This window comes from Marmota marmota, unplaced genomic scaffold (assembly GCF_001458135.2).
Source record: "Marmota marmota marmota unplaced genomic scaffold, marMar, whole genome shotgun sequence".
Taxonomy (NCBI): domain Eukaryota; kingdom Metazoa; phylum Chordata; class Mammalia; order Rodentia; family Sciuridae; genus Marmota; species Marmota marmota.
In genome coordinates, this window is record NW_025999842.1 from 41107296 (window position 1) to 41120024 (window position 12729).

Genomic DNA, 12729 nt, shown 5'->3' on the forward strand with positions numbered 1-12729 from the left:
TATATAACAATGGACTGCATTACAACTCTTATTACATATATAGAGCTCAATTTTTCATATCTTTGGTTGTATACATAGTATACTCATACTAATTTGTGTCCTCATACATGTACTTTGGACAATAATGATCATCACATTCAACCATCATTAATTACCCCATGCCCCTTCCCTTTCCCTCCCACCCCTCTACCCTATCTAGAGTTCATCTATTCCTCCAATGCTCCCCCTCCCTATCCCCCTATTAATCAATTTCTTTATATCAAGGAAAACATTCGGCATTTGGTTTTGTGGGATTGGCTAACTTTACTTAGCATTATCTTCTCTATTTATCTTTGGTGTGAATCATAGCACTATCACTTTTTCTTTATTCATTTACTTATTTGTTTATTTAATTGTTTATTAAGTTTATAGATTCTGCTCAACATTGTTAAGTACTAGAAAAATAAAGGAAGTTAAAAACAAAAAGCCATTTTTAAAATGAAACTAATGGATCAGTGGAGAAGAATTGTATTTCACATATTAAATATATGCAACTTGTAAGAAGATCTCTGTGTAAGCAGCAAGTAACATAATGAGAACTTACAACAGACAGACTTGATTTTCCCTAGACATTCTAGAAAGGTTTATCTAAATAAGTGAATTTAAACAGAATGTTAAAAGATTTGTAGTTGGTCTTAGACAAAAGAATGGTCAATATGTAGAACAAATTTTAAATTTTATAATTGTTTTTATCTGTAAGTATAAATTGATAAATCTCACTATAAGATTTAATTTGCTAATGGATGAACTTGAACATTGAACAATGGTTCACATGAATGGTAAAGAATATTGATTTCAGACTATTGGGTCTTTTTGACCCCAAAACCTATCACCAGCAAAAACCTGGGAGCCTGACATAGAGTGGCTGACTTTTTATTTTGTAAAATAAAATGATATCTGGTTTATAATTTATAATTATAATTTCAAAAGAGAATTTAATATTTAAAATTTAGAAACAATATAATCTAAGAATGAAGAACACTTCTTTAAAATGAATAGTTTTTCATTAGCCTTTTTCTCACTTGATAAAGGATAAATAACCTCTATTAGGGTCTGGGAATCATTGTACTACAAAACTCTGTGCTTCCTTAAGGTACTCATAAGCAAACTAGAACTGGGTAATACAAAGCATCCTTTTAAGTGTAGAAACCAAGAAGACAAAATAGCCTGGGACATTGAACAGAAAATGTGGAATTTGAGATAAGACTTAAATTAGAGGAAGAAGCACACAAAATGTCAGCAACTCTTGAAAACTTAGTACACAGGAGAACTGATGGTGTTTAAAACATTGCCTTTAGTCTCAATCTCCCAAATCTCCTAAAATGTAATAACATGTTTATACATACAGCACATACCCACACCTGGATATATAGAGGAATAGATAGATGATAGATAGATAAATATTAAAATTGTACTTTTAGACTGACTTGGGATTTCCCTAAATGATTTTACTCTGCTAAACTCAGCCTGACAAACAGTGCACCTGCTTAACTGGGAAAAGTGCCAAGAAAAGAAAAAAAAAAATCAGGGAAATTAATTTCCAAGAGCAGTAGATAAATGGCACACCTCATTAGAAAATCTATTTAAAAGGCACATCAGGAGATGTCTGCAAGTCTTTCATAAGAAATTGATGCTTCCTACCATCATGTCCTTGCCATCTTTCTTCTCAGATTACTGATCTTACTTCCTCTTAATAGGATTCAAATTCAAGTTAGATTTAATGAGTGCGTCCTATGTGACAGGTATGTATGTTCTATATAGATTTATTTTATTCTAATAATGTCAAAACTGTTTTTGAAATAAGTATGTTTTGTGGAATGCTTAAAAAAGTTACCAAACTTGCATTGAGACACCCTCTTACAACCATATTGTGACTTTTCCTTATTATGAATGAGGGTGCTATGGCCCTCACTCTGAAACAAGAAAGGCTAATAGTTATTAAAATGTATTCCTGTATATTCTGGCCTAGAGGAAAATCATTAACATCCTCCAATGTCATTGTTTTTTAGTAATTATTTTAGAAGTCTTATTTGTTTGTACTTATTGTTTACAGACAAACATGTCCCTTCATAAACAAAGCAGAAGAGATTTGTAAGAAATTTCAGCCAAATCTCACAAATCCTAGTCTTTAAAATTATAAATTATCAATGAACCTTGCTGCTTCCTGGAATGAAGCTGGCTTAGTCCACAGAGGAGTGAAGACCAGACTCTGGCAATCCTTAAGAACCCTTAACCTCAGTTATTAAGAAAGTAACTTGCTCTGCCCCCATTGATTTCTGAAAGCGATCATTTTCCTCCAGAAAAGCAAAGGCAGTGTGGATAATGTTAGGGTGATCATACATCTGATCTGTGGTGCATGGTAAATCCTAACAGCTCTCCATTTCATTACCATAAGCATCCTATTTTGAATATTAAATTATATAGTTGTCAAAAGGGGAGCCCATGTATGCTGTTAAATCAGTAAACATATACTACATGTCCCACAATTCCCTTAAATGCAAGTTTTCAGGGTAATTGTTGGACATAAGAGAATTTTGTGTGGACTTTTGGAGGCAGAAATGAAACAATAAAGCTATTTATTCTCTGAAGCTTGGTTTAGGGCAGGTGTTTTTGCAGCTATACACATTATTGCTGATATGCTTTCCATCCTTGTTTGGCAACCCCTGCTTCTTATTTTTCAGCTCCCACTGGCAGTCTCCTTTGGGCATCCTTTGGGCCAAATCCTGGCCAGGTGCATTTGCAATGCCGTACTGAAGGGCACCGATTTATCCTGCAACTCATCCACATCATCAAAATTTGAGATGGTGAGAAACAAATGAGGGTTATGATTTGTCCTTAGTCTTCCTTATTCTGTGTCCATCTGCCCTTCCTCTTCCCAACTTCCAGCCTGCTGACTTTTGACTAAGCTCCAGGGCATTGCCACAGCCTTACACAGATCATTTAATCACTCACAGTTGTTCTGCTGCTCTGAGCAAACGCTGACAAATGCACAAGAGTGCTATCTGAATATTATTTCACTGTTATACTTGGTAAGAAATGAAGGGTAGGTGAAATATCTTTTCCAGTCTGTTTATTTAGTGCCCTAAAATTTGTCTTATTAAGAAAAATCAAACTCACTAATTTCACAATACAGAAAGCAAGGTGCTATCCCCATTTCAAAGACACAGAAAAACACATTGCTAGTCAGGTTAGCTTGTAGGTAACAGAGGTATAAAATGAAACTGAGACTTCTGAAAGAAGTCCCTTCTACACATTCCACAAGTAGATAAGACTTGTCTAAATCAGATCAAATGCTGAAAACAAGGAATTGTGAAGGTTTCCCAAAGGAGACTCATTTCTCTCAATCCAGAACAGAATGTGCTTACAAAAATAAATTTTCATTTATCTATAAACAACTTTATAATGGCTTCAAAGTATTTATCTACTTTTATAAAAGCATCAAAGAGAAAATCAAGACACAGCGACTGCTGCTCTGACTCTCTAGTATTTAGGATCACCTCCAGCCATGCTTCCTTCTCCTGTTGGATTTCCTTTTAAAACATTAGCAATTACATTCAAAATCTATTAGGTGGTCCAAAAACTCATCATGATGACAATATTAATCCCCAGTAATATTCTTAATCATATCCACTAAAATTAACATTAAAAACACAGGAGCCAGGCATGGTGACTCATGCCTGTAAACCCAGCCAGCTCCAGAGGCTGAGAAGGCAGCAGGATCATGAGTTCAAAGCCAGCCTCAGCAAAAACAAGGTGCTAAGTAACTCTGTGAGACATGACAGGGTCTTGTAAATAAAATGCAAAATAGGACTGTGGCTCAGTGGACGACCCCTGAGTTCAATCCCTGTCTCTCACCCCTACCCCACCCCCAACCCCCCTCCCAAAAAGAATTAGAGTACCATTTACATGTTGAAACTGTTATTGAAGTAAATATCCTTTTCTGGAAGAACTGACATAAACAAGATAGTTTAGACCTTACTAAATGAATAAATGGGATTAGATTTTCATATCAGAGAATATATCCCATCTAAAATGAATATAAAGTAAAGGTTTTATATTATAATTCCACTGAATCTTTGAATATATATACTTTTGGCTTCAGAATTGATTATTTAAATTTTAATGAGCTAAATGTATTTGAATTTCTTATTTGAAGAATTTATATATTTTCCTTTAAAATTTAAAGCTTTTTGATTTTTTTTTTCATTTCAAATCCATTCCTGAATTTTTATCATCCTAAATATAGCCTCATGATGCCAGTCATTCTAACACATCATATTCTTCTGAATCTGTTGTAATTAACATACTTATTGTCAACTAGAGTATAACAAAATAAAATTATATAAATATTCTTCTTTGTATAATAAAAGAAATTATTTCAAAATCGAAATGTTAGCATTATTCACTCTTACCAATGCATTTCAGAAAATTTACTATGTTTACTGGCACTTTCATACAGGGATAAAAATAGTCCTTTCTTAGATAAGTTTATGTTTCTGAGTGAGATGGGAAAGTCAACAAAGGTTTAGGATATAGTGTGTTAATTGCTCTTAATATAGGTACCCATAATTATTTATATTAAGTTGTATTCTTTTGCAATATAACTTTTTATGAGAATGAAACATATGGTAACAAGATTCCAAAATTGTACCCACTGATCTTTGTCTCCTGGTGTTCTCACTCCTATGTAGTTTCTTCCAAAACTGAATAGGATTTGCTTGTGTCACCCAAAGGATTTTGCAGAAATGAAATTCTGGGATTTCCAAGTCTAGGTCATAAGAGCTCTGGCTTCTGCTTTGTTCTCTTATATCTCTCACTTTGGGTAAAGCCATCTGCCTTGTGCATGGACACACCAGCATTGATTTAACAACCAAGTAAGATGTCCTGCAAATATTCCACCACTCATGTCAACCTTTCAGTTAACTGCCGCCCCAACTGATAGCTTCACTGCAATCTCAAGACAAAACCTAAGGCAATACCACCCAATGCATTTTCAAATTACTGACCCATAGATACCATATGAAATAATAAATATTTGTTGTTGTTTTAAACCACTTACTTTTTGAAGTAATTTAGTATGCATATAAATTGTTCTATAAAATGTGACCAATAAAATCTCACTTCATAAGCATTTATTTTATTCATTCCAATATCATTATATTTGCTTTGTTAATTTTTAAGGTTGTTCAAAAGCTGCTGAATTAAATAAAATAAAATTATATAAATATGCTTCTTTGTGAAATATAAGAAATTGTTTCAAAATCAAAATGTTAGCATTATTTACTCTTATCAATGAATTTCAGAAAACTTACTATGTTGGCTGGCACTTTCATACAGAGATAAAAACAGTCCTTTCTTAGATAAGTTTATGTTTCTGAGTGAGAAGGGCAAGTCAACAAAGGTTTAGAATACAGGGTGTTAATTGCTCTTAATACAGTTGCCCATAAGGTACAGTGCATTTTTCTTATGAATCTCAGAATGCTTTACAGAAGAAGGATGGTTCTTGAAGTATTAGTAAACATTCTCAGAAGGAATATTGAGGAATGAGTCTCTACTCCTAGTATTATCAATATTCACACTATAACAGTACTTATGATAAATCAGGTTCTATTGTAAGCATTTCAAATATATTCCATCATATAATCCTCTTAACAATCCTACTGCATAAGTACTATTTGAAATCCTACTTTATAGAAGACCAAACTAAGGCAAAGAGAGGATAATGTCCCCAATATCACAGAGCTAGCAAATACTAAAGTATAAATTTATACCAAGGAAATGAAGCATCAGACTTCTAGTCTTAGCTATTAACTATTATTCTTTCTGCTTTACTGGGAGTTGGAGTGGGAGAAATGGTATGAGCAAAGTTAGCAAGGAATGAGAGTTTGTTTCCTGGGACCAACAGGGAAAAGCAGAAGGAAACATGGTTGAAAAACAGGGTACATATGCTGACTTACAAAATAAAAATTAAGAGCTAAGCCAAGGACTTGAATTTCATGCCAAGGAGTTCATTATACTTAAGCAATAGAAAATATCTTAATTGATCAAATGTGCGTTTTATGAAGATGTCTTTAGAGCAATTGGGTGGATACAGGGAAGATGAAGGAGCTAAGAAGAAATGACATGAGTGCCCTCCAAAGAGAATGAATGCATGAAGTATTGTAATGGTGATATGGTAATGAGAGGAGAAAGCCAAATTTAAGAGCCATGTAAGCACATGGTCTTTGACTATGTTGACTGCTCAGCATCCAAGGAGACTTAAAAAGTGATTTCAGGTTCCTTTTGTGGGTAATGGATTGATAGTTATGTCATTAATAAATATGGGAACCTGAAAAAGGAGGCCTTACATAAAAGATGTGCTTAATAAACACTTATGAAAGACAAGATGAAGTGTCAATAACACAGCTCTACTTTTCCCTGTCAGATAAAATGCCAGTAACCTAGGTATTATCCATTGCACCTAATTATAGTGGTCCAATGGAAAATATGTCTTACATTTTAATACTCTAGTCTGAAACTATAATTGTAGGTAACTGCATTTTATAAAATAAAAACAAATGTCTTTCAGTGCTAATTTCTGTAGTGTTCTCATAAAATCATTAACTTGCAAAGATGACATTTACATGCCACTCATACATGTCTATTGTAAGAAAGAAAAAAACTATATTTTACAATCATATGTTGTTCTAAAATTTAAATAAATGATTTTTTTTAAAAAAAGGAAATGAGAGGTAAAACACTACAGTTGGTACAGGCTCAAAGAGAATGGAATTTCCTAAAGTATCACATTGTTACCAAGCATTTCTCACTTAAAATATCAAGGTCATAATTTTATATTATAGCCATTTCAATTGTAAATTCTTTAAGAGTCTACATGACAGAACACAAAAAAGTATTGCCTGATTAAAGCAGAAATTCATGTACCTAGATAAATTGCTCTTCTGCTTTGGTTGACATTATGAGACTTATCTTTGCTTGCTAGACAAGGCCCACCTATAGTCCAACTGTGAATGGTATACCTGGGAGAAGTCATCCAAGTCATACCTTCATCTCATAAACTCAAATAATAGAGTTCTATACATTCATGATATTTAAGTTGTATTTCTTTTGACATTTGTGGCACAGGCATTTCCCGACACTATGTAAAAACTTGATAAATAATTGTTGAATCAGTGAAATTTAAAATGAGAAGCCTGCAGATCTCTGAATATAGAGTTTTTTAGTTGAACTTAGAGTCTCTGGGTTCTACTGAGTCTACTCCTACTGGAAAAAGGAAAATAAGGGAAGGAAGAGTACACATATGAGAAAGCACCTCAATTGATTAATGAAATTCTTTTGCTTGTGATAAAAGGGATGTGCATAATTCATCCATCTACTTGTGAAATAGTTATTGAACACCACACCTATTCCTTTCCTCCAGGAACTCACAGTCAACTTGGGGTAGCAAATGTGGAACTAGGTAAATATAAATTAAGAAAAAGTCCTGGAACGAAAAGATGAATGAGGTGCTCAGGGATTGAACAGATCACAATGAACATCTTCCCTTTCTAACTTGTATTATTCCTATTTTACTCCAAATTCATAAGAACATATGGACGCTCAAGATGTAGTATCTCATTACAAGCTAATGCCAAGAAAATCCTTCTAACATTCTTTATTTTCAGGAACTCAAAAGACGATGGTTTGCTGGGAGGAAGAAGGAGCATGTCTACAAATGAAACTTGGGACTGGATGACTAAAGCAAAAGAAATACTTTACTTTTCACTTGTCCAAAATCTTTTTTGTTTGGTTTAGTTTTTTATTACCAAGTGTAAAATCTACAAATTAGTCTTTATTGGTACTTGATGAAGTATCAGTTCCAAAACTCAATCTCCACTAAAGCTTTTTAATACTTATCTTTACAAAGCTGCATTAGTCAGCCTTTATTCAGCCCTGAAAGCAGAACAGACAAAGGAAGACAACAGGAGGAAAAGAGAAGAAAACTGACTTCAGTGACCTTCAATCACATTGGCAGGATACAGGATGGAATGCAGAGAAACAAAGCCACAACTAGGGAGAACATTTTTTTTCTTTTAATTTAAAAGTCAAACCTCCTGGATCTTACCTGAAAAGTTCTTGTAATCAACTAAATCGAACATAACAACAGCAACAGCTGACCAGGTTATTATCAGAGCAATGACCAGAAGCCAGGCTGCAGGTGAGCTGAATGTCGTCACTATGTCTTCTGTGACTGTCCTCTTCAGCACTTTTCCAGGGGATTTGGGCACAGATCCATTTTTGCTGTCTATCACAGTTGTGGTTGTAGATGCATTTCCTAATCAAACATTCAATAAGGAAAATATAATTTAGAAATTCACATTGAATGTTGATGAAAAAAACACAAACTATGAATTTTGTAACCTGTTTGTATCATTTTCTATAGTAGATCATATTTGCTCAGCAGCAGTCCCCCACCTCCCAACCCACTCCTACATTGTCTCTTCCTCTGCATTTACCCCTCACCCTGAAACCTTTTTGGCTCATAAGCATTTCTCATCTCCCAAGTTCCATCTATGCTCCCATCCAGGCCATGAAACCTATTCATTTTCTTCCACTCATTTTCACTTCTCTGTTACCATTTCCCCTACCATTTCCAAGAGCAATAGGCTTTTGGAACAAGATGCCTTTTAAAATAATTTTTATTTATTTAGGTTCAATATGTCAATTCTGAAAATCAGTAAAAACATACTCTCTGAGGAGAGATTTGAAATCAGTGATAAAATAAAGTGGATAGAACTCTATATGGATATCCTGTTTTAACTGCATAATAGTTTTCTTTTTTGTGATGTATGTTTTCTTTTTTTAATTTGTTTTAATTAGTTACACATGACAGTACAATTACCTTTACATATCATACATTTGAATCAGATGGGATATAATATCTCATTTTTCTGAGTATACAGGTTGCAGAATCACATTGATCATGCATTCATATATATCCACACAGTAATAATAATGCCTGTTTCAATCTACTATCCTCCCTAATAATTTTCTATTGAGGTCATTAAGTTTTTCTGATTTTTTTTTTTTTTTGGCAGGGCAAAGAAGAGAATAATATTGGAGAATCTTATCATATCCAGTATTATAATAATCTTGGAAGATCTTATTATATCCAGTTGTTTCTTCCAGAAACAACTTCTGTTAACATGTTTTTTATTTGCACCTAGTTTTGTGTATATGTGTATATAAATATATAAATGTTTTATTTGTTTTTGACAAATCACGATTACACTGTCCTTTTTGTTTTCTTTGCTAGACAATATAAAATCAATAAGCTTTCATATTATTAGGTATCCCTTTAAATATTACTTAAGTGGCTGCATGGAATGTCATTTTATGACTGTATATAATTTAGTCATAAAGTTTCCTAGCTTATGATATGACAGAAATTTTCTCAAACCCGTCAACAATCCTCCCTTCAGGAGACATTCTTAAATGAGAATTGCTGATACAAATAACATACTCACTTTTATATTTTTTGAGACTATGTATACATATATATAATTTTAAAATTGATGTTTTGGAAAATTATAGTAGTCTTGCTTCCTTATGCATATCAATATTATCACTGGTATTTAAAATATGTGCAATAATATAAGAGAAAAAATTTTGCTTCATTTACAATTCACTGATTACTTGAGATAAATAGTTAATGTTTAGTTTTCCTTCCTTTGTATTTCTTGTGAGTTTTTTCTTTAACTTTGCTTGAAATCTACTTACACACACACAAACGCACAGGCACATGTTCACAAAGATAATATTTTATAACCTTAGTCTTGCAAGTTTTGCTTCAATTATTTACCTTTTCCTCTTATAGCATTTCTATATACAGAGTGAAATATAACAATTTTGTTAGTCTTTCACTTTACTTCATAACATTTCTGTCAATGTATGGCTTGAAAGTCCCCCTTAGTGGTCAGTGGACATATCTGATTATCTTAACCACATTTGACCTTTAGAGAATTAAATCCAGAGGTAATTCAGAGATTTCTTGAAATAACCATTTCATGGCATTTTTAAGAAAACTGAAGACTGACTAAAAAATTAAGGAGACTTTCATAACATTCTCATTTCCATATTTCTCAGGTGTGTAGTAAATCATTCAATACTAAAGAGAAAAAAAAAAGCTTTCATTCATCAATTATTTTTTTTGCCAAAAGCATCATTTATTATATTTTCATGTATATTGAGTATAGACCACATTATCTGTAATAATAATTCCAAATCAAAAGGAGAAAATGTTGATTAGTCTATACACAAGATTACATATTTTCAATTTCACTATTTATCTCTAAATTATAATATTTTTATGCATTAGATTCTACAGAAAATCTAAATTTTCAATTTTCTTTAACATTTTCATCAAGTAAATTTCCCTTAGCTTAAAGCTTAATTGTAGTTAAAGTGTGTTAAATAATAATTAGAAGATTTTAGTCTTGTAAATCTGGAAGAAATTTTCTATATTCCTTGAAAGCCTCAGTGGAATTAAAGTGCACCTTATTCTGTTTATCTGCCTTCACAATTCCTTCTTTTGGATATGTATTTCATGTGGAAATGGTGAAGCAAAAAAATTTACATGCTTGTAGAGAGGAGATTGGAATTAACTTCTGGCTCCTCCCTGTATTATCTAAATGGACGGAATTTCACTATCACACTATCTTTCTGAGCAAGAAGAATTTCCATTTAGGAAAAGAAACTGGTTTAAGGTTGAATTTGCAGGCTTGTGATGGTGAAAAGAAAAGTCATGCAAACCATTTGGCATATCTCCTGGTACATGGTAATTATTTGACAAATGGCAACACAAGAACCACTAAATGACATCATTATCATTATTACTGTCTTCATTACTGCCATTAGCACCTCCAGTGCTACTTCTATGATCATGGCTCTGGCTATGATTACTACTGCTGTCATAAGGAAACTCAAGAAGGGCAGGATTAACGTCAGAAGTGAAGGCAGAAGAACTGACCCTCAAGTAAATGTGAGCACTTTTCCCATTGAATAAGCACATATATTAGATCAAGATGGGTATAGGGGAACAAAAAAGAGTTCTAAAATTCTCTCAGTATCCTTTTCAATCAATTCATTTATTTCTTGGAATATAAGTAAAGAGGAAAACATGCTAATTTATTCATATAATTAGAGGTTGTTTTGCCCCACTGGCAAAATTAAGAGAAATGAACTATGCAAAAAAAGTTATTTCTTTGTAGTATAAACATTATACATATAAACTCAAAAAATAAAGTTTGAGCCATTTTAACAAAGATATTCACAGATGCTTATAGTATGAATATAGTATGAATTCAGTTCATAATACAATTTGATATTGGGAGGAGGAACAATGCTATTTGCAAATTATGTTCTCCAATTAATAGTCTCACTCTTTTCATTTCTTTTGCCATAAAAGGTCACACTATCTTACTTTTTTCAAAAATTAGTGACATACCACTCTGAGTCCCAGAGTAAAGAAAAATTAAATTCATTCAAGAGTACATATTTGTGGGCTGGGGTTATGGCTCAGTTGTAGTGCACATGTCTGGCATGCATGGGGCACTAGGTTCAAGTCTCAGCACTGCATATAAATAAATAAATAAAGGTCAATCAACAAATATTTTTTTTAAAAAAAGAGTACATATTTGTAGGTGATAACAACCAAACATAACTAATGCAGTATTTTTTAGATAGAAGTAGCCTACCAAGGCCTATATTTTCTAAAAGTTAATAAGCTAATGAAGAACAACAGTAGTAAAAGAATTCAATTAAGATTTTTAAATTATTTTAGGTAGAAATTAACAATAATGACAACAAATTTTGCTTTCCTGAAAAAAATTGTGGAAAAAAAACATCCCAAGTTCATGAACTCATTTGAGTAGAAATGATAGCAAGATGGAGAACTACCCTTAAAAAAACAGATTTTTATAGACTATACTTGACATGGTGCTCAAAGAAGGAAAAGTAATAAGGAACCCATATCATATCCTCTCATTGATTTTTGTTTCAAATTCCCATCACTCCTAATGATAGTTCTGAAAACAGATGAATGATAAGAGTGCTTTGAAATGAGATTTAAGACCCAAGTGGGGCTACAAGTGAATCAAACCTTCAGAATAATGATTTGCAGGAGAGTAAATGAATTAAGAGTGTTTAGGAGTAGCCGGCCTGAAAATTGATATGTTGCTAATCTCCAGTTTTTATTGCCTCTGGAAGGCTTTCTACTGATACTAAGTGGAGAACATCTGAAGAATGGTTTCTGCACTTGAGATTCACTTCAGTGAGTTGTGTATTTGGGCATCAGACAATGTCAAACACGCTTGCTAGGTATCTTGAAACTGAAAATATAAATTTCCTAAGATTTGACACAAACTAGCTGTATCTTTGTCAAATTCTTAAAGGTTGAATATTTTAAAAGAAATATGACAGTAGAGGAAAGTGACAAAGGTGTAGCAAGTGGGGCTGGAGGGGAGAAATTCTACGGAGTAATAGTGTCCAAATTATATGGTTATACTGTGTATATGATGAATATGTAACAACAAGTCCCATCAGTGTGTACAATAATAATGCACCAATAAAAAAGAAACATGTATTTCTAACTGCTTCCTTTTCTGATTAGAAAAGTAGGAAACTATAAATTCGGGAATTAATGCAAGTTCA

The 12729-nt window shown here is 32.9% G+C and overlaps 1 protein-coding gene across 1 annotated transcript in view; it reads right to left on the reverse strand.

Annotated features, from left to right (window-relative positions):
• LOC107155109 (triadin-like) overlaps positions 1 to 12729 on the reverse strand; it is a 115556-nt gene that overhangs the window by 60761 nt on the left and 42066 nt on the right. Inside the window, exon 2 of the mRNA XM_015500900.2 lies at positions 8144 to 8353. Coding sequence (XP_015356386.2) covers positions 8144 to 8353 — 210 coding nt within the window. The remainder of the gene's footprint in view (positions 1 to 8143; positions 8354 to 12729) is intronic.